Source organism: Myxocyprinus asiaticus, chromosome 45 (assembly GCF_019703515.2).
Source record: "Myxocyprinus asiaticus isolate MX2 ecotype Aquarium Trade chromosome 45, UBuf_Myxa_2, whole genome shotgun sequence".
Taxonomy (NCBI): domain Eukaryota; kingdom Metazoa; phylum Chordata; class Actinopteri; order Cypriniformes; family Catostomidae; genus Myxocyprinus; species Myxocyprinus asiaticus.
The window spans coordinates 656,924-675,531 of record NC_059388.1 but is presented as its reverse complement, the minus strand read 5'-3'; the positions used below and the strand labels follow the sequence as shown (position 1 = coordinate 675,531).

Below are 18,608 nucleotides of genomic sequence, written 5' to 3'. Positions count from 1 at the left end.
AGATTTTTTGTAAGGGAAAGGATGTATTAATTCTCTAAATGCACCGCGAGGATCGAGAACGAAGGAAGATTTCCAAGGACGCTTTAGCAAGGAAGCACAGGAGACTTTTTGGTTGAAGCACCTGGCGCACGCATACATTCTCCTCCCCCTTCACTGACAGAACAGTTTTAATTCATGCTTAACCTTTGCGGTTTAAATAAACCATAAATGTCACACTTCAACAGTGCATCTTGAATTTGTAGGTTTTAATATGAAAATATAAATTAATTATGTTTCAATAATATGTTGAAAGCTGTGCAGAGACGGCACTTTGAAGTGATGTGAGTGAGCAGGATATTATATTTTACAACCCTTAAAAAAAATCGAAACTAGATGCAAACTTGCCACAAATTTGCTGCTCATTATTTTCACGTGCAAATGAGATTTTGATTCGCCACAAATGTTTGCCAGAAGTTTGTAGCTCTTCGCCAGTAGTGGTAAACCTTTGGCAACAATGAGAATTTGCTGCAAGTTTGTGGCAAAGCTCATCAGCGGCAAGTGTTTGGCAAATTTGCCGTGAACTCTCGATTTTTGTAAGGAAAATAGTTTCCTTTCCTTTCATCCTTTCTTCATTTCCTAAGAGGGTGGAGCTAGGAAACAAGGGAAAGGAAACATGGATGCACAATGTAAGAAATGGGAAGCACCCACTGACTTCATCAGGACCATGTGCTGAAGGTACTCAAAGTTTTTGTGACCTAGTGGTCAAAAGATATATTGACATGCTTATAACTTTTGATTAATTTGATCTTTTGTCATGAGACTTTTGTCCTTTGCTTCCTTGTGTAATGCTGAGTATGATGATACAACATTTGCCACCGTCAGCCATACTTCCTGTCCACCATTTTGAATTTAATTGGAAACCAACTTTTCTGAACTCCTATGCCGTCCCATTTGCATGAAAGTTTGTGTTTATCATCTAGGGACACTCATGACAAAAAGTTATGAAAAGGTTTTTGTTGACCATCAACAGATTTAATGCAAGATGCCAATAAGAATCCCAGGCAGGCTGTATGTCATGAATGCTTTGGTGTATTGACATGAAACTTCATATGTGGCATTGTGAGCAAGCCCTGACAATATCGATATGGTGACAGCGCCACCTATTGGTCAAAACTCATAAGCACTTGTATTACAATTTAAGTAATGCCTTTTTTCATGTCTTTTTCACCACTCCAGTGTTTGCTGTTTTTGTGCTTGGCACTAAATTGATGTTTGCAGCTATATTTTTTTAAAGTATTGCCCATATATTTGTCATATTGAAGATAGAAAATGTACAATTAAACCAAGCAGAAACTCTTATAACTCTTTTGTACAGACAGTCGGATTGCATTGCTTCCATTGAAGCACACAAGGTGCTCTTTGGAACAAAATAATATAGTTTGTAATTATTATTATTAATGAATGCAAAATAAAAGCACTATTGTTCTAGTACTTCTTGGACCCCATTATATTACAAAAGACAACGATACAAATATAATAACAGAATTCGACACAGTGCGTGTGTTTCCAGCCAATGAGCGGCGATTGTGACGCAACACTGTCAGGAAGTACGCAGACCCGTCTGTGTTTAGAAGACTTTTATCATTCGGTGAAACTTTGCAACAGGTGTAAACATGACAGAACCAAGTAAACACGACATCTCAGTCATTTTCAAGCGTTTGCGCTCAATCCCGACTAATAAGGTAAGATTTATCAGGGAGAAGGACGCGATCATGGGGGTTTTTTCTTACTTGAATGAAGCAGGAAGAGTTTTGACACGTCGCATGTGTATATAAAACATATGGCAGCTGACTTTGTTGTTTTAGAGAAAATCTTGCATGTACTAAAATAATATTTATTATCAAACAAGCTTTATACAGTGAAAAAAAAATGCATTGATTCAAACTTTGCTTTTTGTATTTCTGAACTTCTATAATCTATAAAATCTGTAACATGGGTTAAAATTGTACAGTAACAGAATAACATTGAAATCGAAACATAAAACACTGAAATCTAATATAAATGTCTTTTAAAATGCATGCATGTTTGTGATTGTAAATCTGCATGAATTTACAATGATTCGATCATTTAAAGTCGATATGTTACACGTCTGACGAGTTTCTTGCACAATTTAATTTTCTTTTCGAAATGAAAGCGAATTGATGTGTGTTTTGTATTGTGCATTATGAAAACCTTTAGAAAGAGTTCACAAAAAGACTCTTTATGTCACCTGTGTTTTAAAGTTGTCACTTGAACGCTGCGTCAGTAGCTGATGCTATCCACAGCAGCGCCATCTTTCATTTTACACGGGAATGACAACGAGGCTGCGAGAGATAGACATACAGTCTCTTCAATGGGTTCTACTGTTGTTTAAACAACTGATGAAACACTGAAAAAAATATCTGTTCGAGAAATTTCAGTAGATAAAAAATATTTTTTCACATGAAAAAACAAACAAACATGAGTTGTGAAATATGGCATGTGATCTAGGTGCTTTATACATCAAAGATGGCACAACTGTGAATAAGGTCTATGGGAAACTCCTCCCAGGAGTGATGATCTCTGAACCCTTTAGAATCACGCCAATCTATTGGCAGATGACACTTGATGCTCGCCCCTGATGTGCACGTCATTACTGGCATATAAATCAGAGCACAGTGCCATTTCATTATAATTTTTCTCTTCGTGCTCTAGATGCCAGAATCTTCGCTTCATAGTTGAAACTGTGCACCTTATAGTGAGTGGATTATTTTTTACCTCCCTGCCTTTGCTTCGACAAACAGCATATCCTTTCAACACTTCCGTGTTTGATATTGTGCATTGTGTTGTATTGTGTGTTTCTTTCAGTAAAAACATATGAAAGGAGCCTTTTGCTTAACGACATTTTATAAAGATGAAGTTTTGCAAATGTTTCCAAAAGCTTATGAAAAAAAGGTGTTATATATATCCCTCTGTCTGACGGGCAGGAGCACTGTTTTATATAAGCGGCATTCATTGAGACTGATTGCGATGAAACTCAAGACACTTTGCTCTCAGCTCGCTTTCGTTCTGAAAGCAGAAGTCCCTCCTCTCTCCTCCCGCTAGTCTCCTCCTGCGGCTTCCGAGGGAGGCACACAAGAACAGGAAATAGAGCGTGGAGATGGGAGGAGGGTTTGTTGCCAGCCCAGCCTTGCGTGCCTCTTCTCCTTATCAAGCGGCTTCGCTTCAGTCTCATCTTGCTTTCTGGGAAAGCTGGCACCGGTCCCCTCTCCTCCCTATATCTAGCGAGGACAGGAAACGGAGCACTGAAAATTTTAGGATTATTTGTCGCCGACTTGAGCCTTGCATTTCTCCTCTTTTCCATCTCAAATGTCAATTTGGGGCTTGTTGCTATCGTTCATGTTCAGCGGTGGTGATGATGTCAGGGACATTTTGTCATTGGACTTTCATTTGTGAGACATGTATGCACTGAGGTGAGACACTCACCTTATTTCTCCCCGCGGGCAGGAAAATAGGACAAGCAGCCTCTGAGACTGAGTTGCTTGTAGTTTCTTACTTGGTCCTTAAAAAAATTGATGAATGGAGTTCACCGTGTTGGCATGCCTCTGAGTTTTGCACACGGCTATTTGCTTCAGTTCGCGAGTGATCCACTTTGCTTTAACGCCGTCCCCTCCTCCACCGTCACGGTGTGGGATGTGTCGATTTTGCACTGAGAAAAAAATGTCTTCTCATCAAAGATGCAGTAGGTAGCTTACCAGCGTGCAGAAGGCTTCTACAGCAGCTATTTCCTGCTAGCCAGGAAGGATAGTGGGCTACAGCCTATTCTGGACTTGAGATGCTTGAATCGGACACTCAGAAAGTCTATGTTCAAGATGATTACTCAGACAGAATTTGTCTCGCATATGTCCTTTGGACCAGTTCAAGTTAATCAATCTGAAAGACGCGTTCTTTCATGTGCATTAAGGCCCTCGTCACAGGCCATTCTTGAGATTCTCCTTCATGGGGACTGCATGCCAGTTCAAAGTCATGCCCTTCAGCTTGTCTCTGGCTCCTTGCACGTTTATGAAATGTGTTGATGCAGCACTCGCTCCACTGAGCAAGCGATGTCCGTGTAATGAACTACCTTGACGATTGGTTGATTTTAACACAATCTGAGGAACAAGTGTGCAAGCACAGGGAACTGCTGTGCAGGAAGCAGTTCCCTGCATCTGGAGCATTTGGGCCTCAAAGTCAATTGGGATGAAAGCATGTTGGTGCCCAGTTGGCAAGTTTCCTTCTTGGAATGAAACTCGACTCTGAGGCCATGTCGGCGCATTTGACCAACAAACACACTAAATCTAAACTCTGGTGCTTGACGAGTTCAAGCCGGGTTTAACCCTACCTTACATCTCCCAGTGACATGCTGTTGTTAGCTGCACTAACTATGTGGAGAACGCCCATGTTCTAGAAGAAGGGCATTGCGGTCGGCTGAGTGGCCCAACCCAAAGTTGTATCGACGGACGCGTCCGACACAGGCCAGGAATCCCTGTGCTCTGGTCGTCTGGTCTTCGGCACCTGGACAGTCACATGAACCACGTGGCACATGAATTGCCTGGCTCTGAGAGCTTTTCGGACAGACGTGCAGGTTTACAGTCTGATCTGCAGTGACAACACTGCAGTTGTGGTGATACGCATGTACATTGACCATGCAAGTCAATTAAGGCCGACGGATCAGCTCTTTGTCTGCTTTGGAGGCCATTTAAAAGGTGTGGCCATCTCCAAGCAAAGACTTTCTCACTGGGTTGTCAACGCAAGGCATGCAGTGTCCCATTGGTGTTAAGGCCCACATTGTTCAGTGCGAAATAGAGAGACTATATGAATGTCTTTCAACTACCCTAATGGCTTGGAGGCGTTGCATTGATTTCTAGCTGTAAAGGGTCCTTAACACCAGCCCAGCACCAGCCCATTGGTGTTAAGGCCCACTCTGTTCAATGCAAAATGAGAGACTATATGAATGTCTTTCAACTACTCTAATGGCTTGGAGGCATTGCATTGATTTCTTTCTGTAAAGGGACCGAGAGATGAACTCTCTTCCCTTCAGTTGAAAAATCCTGATGAAATGGCGCTGTGCTCCAGTTTATATGCCTGCGATGGTGCGCGCATCAGTGGCGGAGTGTCAAGTGCCTTATGCCAATAGATTGGAGTGATTCTGAAGGGCTTCAGAGATCGTCACTCCTGGGAGGAGTTTCCCATAGTGTCAGCTACTGACGCAGCTCCTTGTTCCCTCCTTTCAGGTTACCAGGGTTACAGTCGATACCTGTATGTATAGTTCACAGAAAGAACGTGTCATGGATTGTTGCGTCAAAAATTGTGTCATTGATTGTGCAAAATGAAAGGATTGAGTATTGTTGAGAGCATTCAGTTCAGTATGTGCATCAAACTGTCGTTCAACATTTTATTATGTATTTTTTTTTTTGTTTAATGTATATTACATTTGAAAAATATGTTATATTTTATTTTTAGATATGTTTTGACTGTTCGGCAAAGAATCCGAGTTGGGCGAGCATCACATATGGAGTGTTTTTATGTATTGACTGTTCAGGGACACACAGATCGCTGGGAGTTCACCTGTCCTTTATCAGGTAATACACACTATTATACTGTAACTGGGGTGATGTCAGCTAGTGGGCCATAAGGTCAAATGGGTCAGATAAGGTTGGAGTGTCATTGTTCTTTAAGATTTAATATCCAATGACTGCAAATTATTTTAAACAGATCCACAATAGTAATTGACATGCTTCAGGTGATTTTGTCAGTCTTGAATCGTTAAAGGTGTGCTCAGTAATTTTGTCGTCTTGGCCTTACACTGACACCTAGTGGCATGGATGCAGCTTCATTCAAATGCAATAGTTTTCAGTTACAGATGCCACAATACAATATTCTGTCTCACAAGTCCACACACACACAAACGCTAGGAGCTTCACACAGAATGGCAACCATAACAAGTGGATTTTGTGTTTTAGTAAACTAATTTGCCTTTTTAATGTTACATCCTTGTTAATGTCATAAAGTTGTAGAGCTCTTGTGACATGTCGCTGTTGCAGGTCAACTGAACTGGACTCAAACTGGTCATGGTATCAGTTGCGCTGTATGCAGGTTGGCGGTAACGCGAGCGCGGTGAGTTTTTTATATCATCACATCTACTTAACTGATGCTCACTGCATGTTTAGAGGAGCCTTTCATAATATTTATTCAGATTTGTGTCTTCCTTTAGCCCATTTTAGCCATGCAGGTGATGTGGAATGAATGTCTAAGAACTAACTATAGTGTATCCATGAGCATCAAAATCATGAACAGTCAAGTCATTTTTATTTGTGTAGTGCTTTTCACAATACAGTACACATCATCTCAAAGTGTTGGGTAGATAACTTCTGAAATGTAATCCAGTGCGTTTACAAATAACTGTAATCTGATTATGCAAAAAATAAAATGTAATCTCATTACAAGTATTTGATTTGTATAATCCGATTGCATGGTCCAGATTACATGTAATCCATTACTACCCAACAGTGGTCACCACTTGATGTCTAATGTCAGATCTGTGTCCTGAAGCAACACCAGTATTAAACCACTGCACTGACCTATCATACATGCTCCCTACAGAGTGCATTTTTCAGTCAGCATGGATGCATCTCCAACGCAGCGAACACTAAATACAACAGCAGAGCGGCAGTGCTGTACAGAGAGAAGATCAAGAACCTCGCAACAAAAGCCACCAGACAACACGGCGCAGAGGTGACACGTACTGTACTCAGTATACACATACACTGTATATACACCTGCAGTCACTTGGCATTAGCTGTTATGTGTCTGTTAAACATGGAAATGAATGTTCGTCTGACATCACCGAATCCCACTGTAAAGCTTGATCTTTGCATAGTCTGTCATGTGTTGTATATCAGGATGAATGCATGAATAATGTTCGCGGATATGTGTGTATGTACAGTTATGGTTGGACAGTCAGGCTCCTCTGTCGCCCACATCACCCCTCGAGAAACAGCTGGATTTCTTCACTCAACATACACAGGTGAGAGTTCAGTGGCCAATGAACATGTTGTGTGTAGATGCAGTATGTGCACTACTCAGTGATACAGGGAACAGATAATAGCCAAAACTGTATTGTGCTCGTGTATGGCATCATCACTTGTGTGCGGGTCCCCGTCTCTTGGCTCATGGGGGGCCCCCAAGATTATATATAAATTGGCTGATCATTAATGCTACTGTATACACTGAAGGGTTGCACTGTTTGTCTTTATTAGTATGTATACCTTTAATTATCAAATTGAAAAACATTTAAAATCCTCTTCAAACTGAAGTCTACAAGTGTCATAGGCAATTGAATGAATACAAACATAAATCAGATATATGATTATTAATATGTATGAATGTGTGTGTGTGTGTGTGTGTGTGTGTGTGGCGGGGTGAGCAAGAGACAGACACAGTGGGTGTGGCGTCAAGCCTCGGAGAGGGATTTATTCGAATTAATAATAAACGTAAATGTCCATAAAGGGGATAATAAAGTGTCCCAGGGGAATAGTGTTCATAACAAAGGGGGAATCTGGCATCCTCGCGGTGAGACGGGGCTCTGTGAAGGGCGGGGAAGTGTCCAAGGAATGGCCCAGCCATGAGCTGGGTCCATCAGCCACACACGCTCCCCTCCAGGGTCCACGGCGTGTGGGGCGGCGGCGTCCTTGGCGGCCTGACTTCCCAAGCCCGTGAGGGGAAGGTGGCCCCGCCTCTAGCCCGTTGGCCGCAACGTGTGCAGTTCTCCCCCACCGACTCATCTAATCGGCCCAGGGGTCCGATGAGGGGGTCCGGCGGCGCATCATCTCGTCCGAACCCTCCCAGCTCTGGTCCTGGGCGTGCGAGGATGCCAGTGTGTGCACACATGGAGATTTGAAGCCGGCTTCCCCAGAAGAGGTGCGCTCTGTGTTTTAAAAACAGCGGTGATGAAGCATTATTCACAACAGGTGTGCTTCATCCACCGCTGTCAGAACGAGGCTTATTAATGATGCACCTCTTCTCACTCTCCTGCTCAACTCCCGTCATGAGCCTGGCTGAAGGGTGGCGAGCCGGAGGGGCGGATCATTCCACCACAGTGTGTGTATATATATATATATATATATATTTGACTAAACAAAATCCAAAATAAATCAAAACTGTGTTATATTTTAGCATCTTCAAAGTAGTCACCCTTTGTCTAGAATTTGCAGACATGTACTCTTGACATTTTCTCAAGCAACTTCTTGAGGTATCACCCTGAGATGCTTTTTAAACAGTATTGAAGGAGTTCCCATCTATGTTGGGCACTTATTGGCTGCTTTTCTTTATTATTCGGTCCAAGTCATCAATTAAAAAAAAATTTAAAAAAAATGTAATTACATTTTAGTTTTATAATGAAATAAATTAATATGGTGGCACAATTATATTTTCTTCAGTCAACTGAATATTTCAATTCAGTGTATTTCACAGGTAGTTAAAGACTAGATTTAGATTTAAACAAAAATTTACAGGATTATAAAGGATTATCACCAATGTTTTTATGCTTTTAAAAAGGATACTATTGTTGTGTTTTTAAATGATTACAATATGATCATATGTTTTTGGTGAGTTCATAATGTAATACATTTCTCATATTGTAATAACCTGTAAAATAAAACTTTATTACACTACGCACTTTATTACATTATGAACATTTATTATGTTTAACTTATTCCATTATGCTTTATTACATTATGAGTTTCTACACACTTCATTATCCTGCTAGATGTTGCAATTGTCCAATCAGAATCCAGTATTCCAGAGAGCCATGTAATCTTATATTGCATTATTATATGTAAGCAATAAGGTACAAGTGATTGTGTTATATTGTCACAGTTCAAAGGTGTTGTTAGACATGACACACAGCAGTGACTATATTCACAATGTAACACCACCTCAGGTGACGTATTATAAAACAGCTTCAATTCCTCTGCTTAAGATCAACATAACGCCATCTTTATGTGCCATGTTCCCATTTTCACAACATGTATTATTGGAAAACTTTTGCATAAATTATGTTGTATTTTTTGTGTATGTCTTTGACTTTCTTCTTCTTCTTCTTCTTCTTTTTTTTTTTTTTTAACCAGACTGCCCAGAATGAAGATTTTGCTTTTCAACTGACCATTAACCAATCACTTGAATCAGTTCAGGATAAAAATAATAATGGTATGATAATTATACATATAATACATTTACATTTATTCATTAAGCAGACACTTAAATCCAAAGTGCCTTACAAATGAGAATAATGCAAGCATAAGCATGTTTTATTTCTTGACTTGTGCAGTTAATGTGTGTTTTCATTAGCAGGTGACAGTCAGGAGGGTCCTAGTGTCGATCAGCTCAGTGTGTCACCTAAAACTGTCACAGGTAACACACACACTTCAACATTCATCAAATATTATTGCCAATACAGCCTGTATAAGGTACATGCACAATGCACCATAACAGTAATATTCAAGAGTAATATTGACCGGATCACATGCAGAACAGGATGGAAATTCACTGGTTAGGGCCACATTGATTTTTCCAATTCAAACATATAAAACAACTCACTCTACATATGTAATTGAACAAACGTTCTCTTTGCATTCATACTGTCTCAACTCTTTTTAGTTTGAGTCTTTTGAAACACAGTTTAGATTCACTGTTTCCTGTCCTACTTCTTTATGAAAAAGTGAAGTGTCATCTAAGCTACAGCATTTTTTGTCAAATGTCACTCCGAGATGTCTTACAGGTCGACGGTACGGTGGCTGGCAGTTTAGCTAAATGACCTGCCGTGGCACAAACAGTATTACACACCCTTATGCAGAATGTTTAAGTTTTTGGGTAGTTGATTTCTGTAGTTGCTGACCTCTTACAGAGCCGTCCTCTCTTCTCAAGAAGAAACCGACCACAGCCAAGAAAAGCGTGAGTATGCTGTTGCTCATTCAATGAGTTGATTATTGCGGTTCAGTGTGTGTTTATAAAGTGTGTCTTTTGTGTGTGAATCAGATGGGCAGCAGAAAAGCCGGTCTGGGCGCTCAGAAGGTGAGCAGTGCAAGTTTCTCAGCACAGCACAAGAGAGCTCAAGCTGAGGAGAAGCTTCAGGAGGAGAAGAGCACACAGCCTGAAGACCTCACGTGAGTTGTGTTGCCTCTGAGACATCACTGAGACATCTGGGAAAGATCTGGAAGACATCTTATAAAGATTCACAATCAAAAACGTCAGGAAATCATCTGACAATGAATGTTTCACAGATGTATTGCAGATGAGCAAACACAAGTGTTGGGTGTAATCTGATACAGTACAGTTGCTAATCCAGTCTCGGTTTCTTGATGTTTTTCTCCCAGTGTTATGATGTGTCTCTGTGAAAGAGTATCTTCTCTCTCAGTGATGTGATGTTTTATCATTTCTCTGTCATAGAGTCTCTTCTCTGAGTGTGGCGTATGGGAGTCTGGAGCTGCAGAGGAAGAGAGATGAGCAGAAACTGAGCTGTCTGCAGGGGAAGAAGAAGGAACAGGCGGAGCGACTGGGCATGGGCTTCGGCGGACGGAGGTTTGCATTGTTCTCTCCTCACTCATATAAAACACTCTGTGAACTGTTGGAAGATATCTGGTGCTTAACATACAGGCTTGTGGGCGGAGCTACCCAGCACAAGACTAATAGAAATAAAACCCCCATCAGAATATCTCATTCGACCATCGTTCTATGTCTGTGCTGTGACTCGACTGCACTCGTATCGCACTGCTGTTCATTTACTTCACTCAATCGCTGTCACTCATGTTGACTCAAATCACCAACTCCAATTGAAAAATCACTGCAAATCATATCTTAAACCTTCAGTGTGTCGTTTCAAAAATAACGATTGAATTCAAATGGGTTTTCCTGTCTGCCATTGGTCAACAAAAACAAAAGTGATAGTCCCTCGATGTTGTTGTGTCACTCAAAACAAACAGAGGAATATCTTTAGAGTCACAGTGTTGCGCTTTTAGGTAAAATCACCCTACAAGTAGATTAGTTATAGTTGACTACGCACAAGAAAGTATTTTAACATGGAAGAGTATTTCTGGCATCACATGTGGTTAGCAGACAGTGTAAGACGTATGTTTCTGACTCACTGATGTGTCATTTCAGTGGGCTGTCTCACTCGGTGCTGGAGGACATGCAGATCATAAAACAGGAAAGTCCATCTGTGGCTGTTTCCTCTTCCAGCAGCAGAACATATGAGGATGATGAAGATGCACACTTCTCCTCCAGGTCAAACATCATACACTCATCACATCATGTAGAAAATGCCATCAACTATTTAGATTCTTCCTCATTTGATTAAAGAATTCGTTCAACCAAAAATGTAATTTCTGTCATCAGTTCCTTATAAAACCTGTATGACTTGAGGAGAAACTGTTCTGTTCAATGTTTGTAGTGGCCATGTCTGTCAAGCTCCAAAAGGAAGGAAGAAAGAAAGTCATATGGGTTTGAAAAAACATGAGGATGAGTAAATGATGAGTTTGGGTTAAAGGAACTTTTCTTGCTGTTGAAATGTAAACTATTGAATATTTTGTTTCTCTTTAAAAATGTCATTTGCAAAAGCATGATTACTTCATTTTCAAAAAAGTACCATGGTATTACCACTTAATGAATATGGTAATCAGTCTGTATCATTAATATACCATCTGCAACTGCAAAAAAATTCTTTTCTTATTGAGTATCTAAACATTGTTAAAACAAGTCATTTGCTTATATATAAGGTTTGTAGGCACCTGTTGTATACGTTAGTGTTCTCAATATAATTCTTCCACTCTTGATGTCTATGGCAGGCCATAGAACCGTACATAGGAAAGTTATGAAATTTGGCACACTGTTAGAGGGCACTCTCTAACTCAAACCCTCTAGTGCCACCAACTGTTCAAATTGCACACACGTGGGAGGTCACGTGACACCATGCAAGAAGCAGACGTGTGAACGACGAGCTCTGCGCACTTTGCTAAATTTTTTATTATTTTCATGTTATAATCTGGTGAAATTCGATACACCCTGTTTCACATTTGCTCTTTGAGGTAAAACATGGCAAAGAAGTAAAAATCATTGGGCTCTGGAGACATTAAAAGACACTTACAAGCCACGACAGGCCTACAGACTGGGGACTCGATCTGGATGGCGCGGCGGGAGAGGAGATCCAGCGTCAGTTGTCCAACATTTCGGTGATAATGACGAAAGTTCTTGCTGACTTGGAGGATCTCGCTGTAATATGTCGATCGATTACGGCGATGGAATTCAAATTCTTCGAGTTAGTTACAAGAGTGTCAGATGCTGAGAAACGAATCGATTATTTGGAGTCTTTGGAGAGGGAATTAACCGCTAATCTGCCCGCGACCAAAGTTGATCTGGAACGTATTCTTGAAAAGCTTGAAGATTTTGAGAATAGAAGCCGCAGGAATAACGTCAGAATTGTTGGAATTCCTGAGCATGAGGAGGGCAGAGAAATGGTGAAATTCCTGGACAAGCTCTTCCCGAATCTGCTCGACATAACAGGCCACAAGCTGGAAATCGAGCGAGCTCACAGAGTCCCTGCTTGGAGATCTGCTGAGGGAGATAGGCCCAGATCAATTCTGGCCAGATTTCTGAGATCATCCGATAAAGATCTCGTGTTGCGCCAGGCGAGGAGCAAAGGGAAGCTTTCTTGGAAGAACCATAATATTTTCTTGTTCCCGGACTTTGCGAGTTCGACAAGAGAGAAACGTGATCGGTTCAAGGAATGTAAGAAACTCTTACATCAACGGAAGATCACTTTTGCTCTGATGTTTCCGGCCAAACTGAGAATAGAAACGAAGGACGGTCGCAAAGTATTTACATGTCCCAATCAGGCAATGTCTTTTATAGAATCAATGGGTGAATAAACCATTGGATGTTTCTCGTATGAGTGGTTCTGACTCGCTGTACTTACTCTGGCTTTTGAGGAAGCTGGGCGTCATTTTGGTTTCTTTTTGCGTTGGCTCCACCTAGCGGCTGGAGTTTGTTTTGTGAATAACACTTTCCTTAAAGAAGCTTTTGCATTGACGAAAGATTACTTTTGCATGGAAGTTCCCGGCCAGTTTGAGAGTGGACACTACGGATGACTGCAAAATATCTACATGCTCACACAAAGGATGTCTTTTATAAAGTTGACGGATTATGTAAGTCATGATATACACTTTTATGCAGCCTCCGAGTGAATTGACTTGACCATCCGGGGAACAGGGATGTCGGTTTTGTTTCTTTTTGTGTTGGCTCCGCCTAGCGGCTGGAGCTTGTTCTGTTTACGGAACACTGGAATGATTACGTCATCCGCTGAACTCATAACAGCTGTCTTACTGAACATTCGTTTGTCTGTCTGAGGAATCTGAACGGTTTTATATCAACTGAAATTTGTTTTGTGGAAGATCACACCTTTGAGACAGTTCTGTGAATTAATCTACATGTTCTTTGTGTTCATTCTTCCTTTTGGCTGGGGTTTATTTTACAAAGTATTTTCTGTAATGTAATTTAGCTTCACAAATTTGTGAGGCAAAATTGAGCAATCCGATGGCAAAGTTGTCGTGGGGACTCGTGGGCGTTCATGGACCTTTTGAGTTTAGAGGGATTGTCGCTGGTTGGTGCTGTCGTGTGCGAGGTTAATGCGCACGTTTTTCTTTTTTCTGTTTGTTTTGTTCAGGGGGAAGTTCGGGGTTTTATTGTTTCACTAATGGGGAATGTGGTCTGTATAATTTTGTTTTTGACACACAATTTATTTTTTCTACTATATCAAAATGTCAAATGTTAATATGAGTGTACTATCTCTCTCCACATGGAATGTGAATGGGTTGGGGCACCCCATAAAAAGAAGGAAGGTTATTACTTTTCTTAAACGTAAGAAATATGATATAGTGTTTCTTCAAGAAACACATCTCTCCCCGCAGGAAGCTGAAAAATTTGGGAAGATATGGGGTGGACATGTTTTTTTAGTGCTGGCTCAAGTAAGAGCAAGGGAGTCATTATACTGGTAAATAAACATCTACAATTCAAATATCTCAAACAGATTAAAGATAAATTAGGGAGATTCATTATTGTTTTAGCTGAAATTCAAGGGCAAAGGTTGATTTTGGCTAATATTTACGCACCTAATGCTGATGATCATGGCTTTTTTATAGATCTTGAAGGGATGTTGCAAGCCGCTGGCACCCCTCATGATATAATATTGGGAGGAGACTTTAATCTTTTGATGGACTCAGTCCTTGATCATAGTGAAACAAAAGTGTGTAAGCCCCCTAGAGCAACACTGACGCTTCACAGGATGTGTAAAAATCTTGGTCTTACAGATATTTGGAGACTGTTGAACCCATCTGGTAGGGACTATAAATTTTTTTTCATCAGTCCATAAGATTTATTCTAGAATAGATTTTTTTTTTATTTTTATATCCAAGTCCCTCATTTCATTTGTTGTTGATTGTTCAATTGGAAACATCTTAATCTCAGATCATGCCCTGGTGAGTTTAGAGATGTTGCCATATACAGAGAAAAAGAAATCATATAGTTGGAGCTTTAATGTATCCCTTTTGCAAAATCTTGAATTCCAACAAATGTTAAAGGCTGAAATCAATGTTTATATGGAGACCAACTGGTCCTCAGTATCCTCTGTGGGCGTGGCTTGGGAGGCACTTAAAGCGGTTCTGAGGGGCCGGATCATACAGTATGCCTCATTTATCAAAAAATCCAAAGCACGAGAACTTGTGGAGTTGGAAGGAAATATTAAAAGTGCAGAGGCAGAGCTGAAGCGCCGTATGTCAGCTGATTGCCTCAGACTTTGAGTCGATTAAAATACAAATATAATACTGTTTTGTCACAGAAAGTGGAGTTTTGGCTATTCAGGGCAAGACAGTCATACTTTGAGTCAGGGGACAAAGCAGGGAAGCTTTTGGCTAGATATATAAAGCAGAGAGAGTCTTTTTCTACTATTCCCTTAGTGAAATCTGCTGGTGGTGAAATATTTACCTCAGCCATTTATATTAATAATGCCTTTAAAGAATTCTATCTTGATCTTTATAGTTCCACGTCTTCGTCTACTGATGAAGATATTAGAAACTTTGTGGAACCATTAGATCTCCCTAAACTGATGACTGAGCAAAAAAATTCTCTTGATTCTGAGATAAACTTGGAGGAGCTTGGTGAGGTATATAAGGCCTTGCCTACAGGCAAGGCTCCGGGGCCTGACAGCTTTGCCGCTGAGTTTTTCAAATCTTATGCTACAGAACTGGCGCCACTTCTGTTAGAAGTTTATACTGATTCATTAAAGAATGGAAAGCTTCCGCCAACCATGACAGAAGTCCGGATCAGTCTGATTCTTAAAAAGGACAAAGATCCAAGTGAGTGTAAAAGTTACCGTCCAATTTCCCTGATCCAGTTAGATGTAAAAATTTTGTCCAAAATTCTGGCTAATCGATTATGTAAAGTTATGACATCTCTTATACATATAGATCAGGTGGGATTTATTTGGGGTCGCAGCTCTTCTGATAACATCAGGCGTCTCATCAATATCATGTGGTCAGTAGCGAATGAACAATCTCCGGTCGCTGCCATCTCACTTGACGCCGAAAATGCGTTTGATATGGTAGAATGGGATTATCTTTTTAAGGTTTTGGAAATATACGGGTTCGGGAGTACGTTTATTGGATGGATTAAGTTACTTTATAGACACCCAGTAGCAGCGGTACAAACAAATGGATTAATTTCAGATAATTTTACTCTGGATAGGGGCACCCGGCAGGGCTGCCCTCTTTCCCCATTATTGTTCTGTCTTGCCCTGGAACCATTAGCAGCCACGATAAGAAAGGAGGATGATTTTCCAGGGGTGATGGCGGGAGGTATGGCAAATAAGCTTCTGCTTTACGCAGATTATATTTTATTATTCGTCTCTGACCCCAGTAGATCTATGCCTTGCCTCCACAGAATTATTAATTCCTTTTCTAAGTTTTCAGGATATAGAGTCAATTGGTCTAAATCCAAAGCTTTGGCTCTGATGGCGTACTGCCCAGAAGTTGTATTTGGGTATTTTATTTCCAGCAAATTTGTCTGATTTAGTTAGAGTTCATTTTGAACCCTTAATTAAACGGTTTTCGAGTGTTGTGGACAGGTGGGCTTCATTAAATTTATCTATGATTGGGAAGGTTAATGTTATTAAAATGAATTGTATTCCAAAATTCAATTACTTACTGCAGTCTCTTCCTGTAGATGTCCCCCTCTCTTATTTCGAGCAATTTGATAGCATAGTGAAGTCCATCATTTGGAATGGTAAGCGTCCCAGATTACATTTCAGTAAGTTGCATAGGCCGATTGACAAAGGTGGGCTAGGCCTACCCAAAGATTTAGCTTTATTATTATGCATTCAGTTTCAGACATTTGGCTCATTGGTCACTTCCACCTGAGAGAGCCCCTCCCTGGTTCTGTATAGAACAGGAAGTTCTTGCCCCTATTTCGCCACTGCAGAGCCTTTCTATCAAATTAATCAGAGAAGCTAAAGTACATCCCGTTATCTCGCACTTGAACTCGGTATGGACTAAAGTGTCCAGACTGTTTCATTCTGAAATTTTTTTAAATGTTGCCTCGAGCATATGGCTGAACCCCAAATTGTGCATCAACAAGTCCCCTTTTTGCTGGTCAGAGTGGATTGGGAGGGGGGTTACTACACTCAGTGTCCTATATGAGTATGGAGTGTTGAGATCCTTTCAAATTTTGGTTCAACCTTTTGGGATTCCTAGATCTCAGTTCTATAAGTATTTATAGCTGCGCCACCTGCTCTGTACTATTTTTGGGAGTGGTTTACACCCTCCTAAGTGGCAGATACTCTGGGAGAGGTGATTACTGCTTTTGGAAAAGGTCATGAGGCATCAGTGTATTACTCCCTACTAATTCAGAGTCTGGGGGACGGAACTTCAATTTAAGAGATTATGGGAGAAAGATCTAAACTTGGTATTGGAGGACGGAGTTTGGGCTAGGATTCTAAAAAATGTCAAGTCTGCATCTAGAGATGCAAGGGTTCAGCTTATGCAATTCAAGATTTTACATAGATTTTATTGGACCCCCTCTAGATTGTATTGGCTTGGTCTTAAAGACACACCCACCTGCTGGCGATGTCAAACAGAAGATGGAGACACAACCCATGTCTTTTGCAAGAACTTTGGATGAAGATTCAGAGTTTTATGTGCAAGGTTTTGTGGGGGTTGTATATTGATTCTGTATATGTGTGTTCTGCTATTTATATTTAATGGTTGAATCAATAAAAAAATGTTAATTGCAAATTGCACACACGTTTTGACCAGAACATTTGAACCGTAAATACTAGAATAATTTTTCCCTCTGATTTCTCTGACTCATGCTAAGTCTTAATTGGTTTTCGAAGCTCTGCCCGACTAGATTTTCTGCCTTTTTCGAACTCCTCCTAGACTGTATGTCGGATTCGCTTGAAATTTTGCACTTATCATCTAGAGACACTCATGACATCAAGTTATGGAATTCATGATGATGGAACAAACGTTTTACTAATTTAACAGCGAAGCTGTATCTCCGCAACACTTTAGCGTATTGACACAAAACTTGGTGTATGTCATCACAAGCATGACTTGAGGGTACCTGCGTTTTGGCACAGTGCCTCCTAGTGGTCAAGAAATATGAAAAAGGGCTATTTTTGCTTATAACTTCTGAAAAGTTTGCCCTAAAATCTTGAGACTGATCTCTTTAGATTCACTGGGGCATACAGAAACGAATGTTACCCAATTTTCCTATGTCGGTCATATTGGGCGTTGTACCAAGGTACTCAAAATTTTTGGGGGCAAGCTACCTAGTGGTCAAATGATATAATAAAATGCTTATACCTTTTGATTAATTTGGTCTATTGTCATGAGACTTGTGTGGTTAGCTTCCTTTTGTCATGCTGAGTACATTGATACCTAATTAACCACAGTCGGCCATATTTCCTGTCCACCATATTTTATTTAATTGAAAACCGACTTTGTCGAACTTCTCCTAGGCAGCATGTCTGATTCACAAGACATTTGTCATGTATCATCTAGGGACACTCACGACAAAAAGTTATCAAAAGCCTTTTGATAGAGCAAACAGTTCTTGTATAATGCAGTGAAATAGATGGCAACACTCCTAAAAGGACCTAAGGCGGTATCTCGGCAACATATTGACATGAAACTTTGTGTGTATAATTGTCACCACACCCTGACCTCAAAATATAAATTTGGTGACAGCGCCACCTATTGATTAAAGTAATACTGAATTGTATTGTAATAAAGCAATTCTATTTAAATTTTTTGTACTACTTTTCTTGAAATCATAATCAGTGATGTCCAATCATATGTCCCTTCAGAGAACTCTAATAAAATGTAGCGTGGTTTATGCTTAAAATAAGAAAAAATATTTGTCAGTGGGTAAAGGGGGAAAAAAACTCAAAAGGATAAAGTTACTCCATTCACAAATAGTTTTTTCTTAGATTAAGCATAAACCTCACTAAATTTTGTTAGATTCCTCAG

The 18,608-nt window shown here is 40.3% G+C and overlaps 1 protein-coding gene across 6 annotated transcripts in view; it reads left to right on the top strand.

The window, feature by feature from the left end:
* The first annotated feature begins 1,575 nt into the window (after positions 1–1,575).
* Positions 1,576–18,608, top strand: part of arfgap3 (ADP-ribosylation factor GTPase activating protein 3) — a 28,007-nt gene continuing 10,974 nt past the window's right edge. For 4 of the 6 annotated variants that reach the window (XM_051688740.1, XM_051688738.1, XM_051688743.1 and 1 more), the window contains exons 1-11: positions 1,576–1,721; positions 5,500–5,618; positions 6,081–6,153; positions 6,640–6,771; positions 6,983–7,063; positions 9,165–9,243; positions 9,385–9,447; positions 9,941–9,987; positions 10,072–10,199; positions 10,483–10,614; positions 11,194–11,316. In XM_051688740.1, coding sequence (XP_051544700.1) covers positions 1,653–1,721; positions 5,500–5,618; positions 6,081–6,153; positions 6,640–6,771; positions 6,983–7,063; positions 9,165–9,243; positions 9,385–9,447; positions 9,941–9,987; positions 10,072–10,199; positions 10,483–10,614; positions 11,194–11,316 — 1,046 coding nt within the window. In that variant the 5' untranslated portion in view covers positions 1,576–1,652. The remainder of the gene's footprint in view (positions 1,722–5,499; positions 5,619–6,080; positions 6,154–6,639; positions 6,772–6,982; positions 7,064–9,164; positions 9,244–9,384; positions 9,448–9,940; positions 9,988–10,071; positions 10,200–10,482; positions 10,615–11,193; positions 11,317–18,608) is intronic. The other 2 variants (XM_051688741.1, XM_051688739.1) reach the window with 1 other exon arrangement.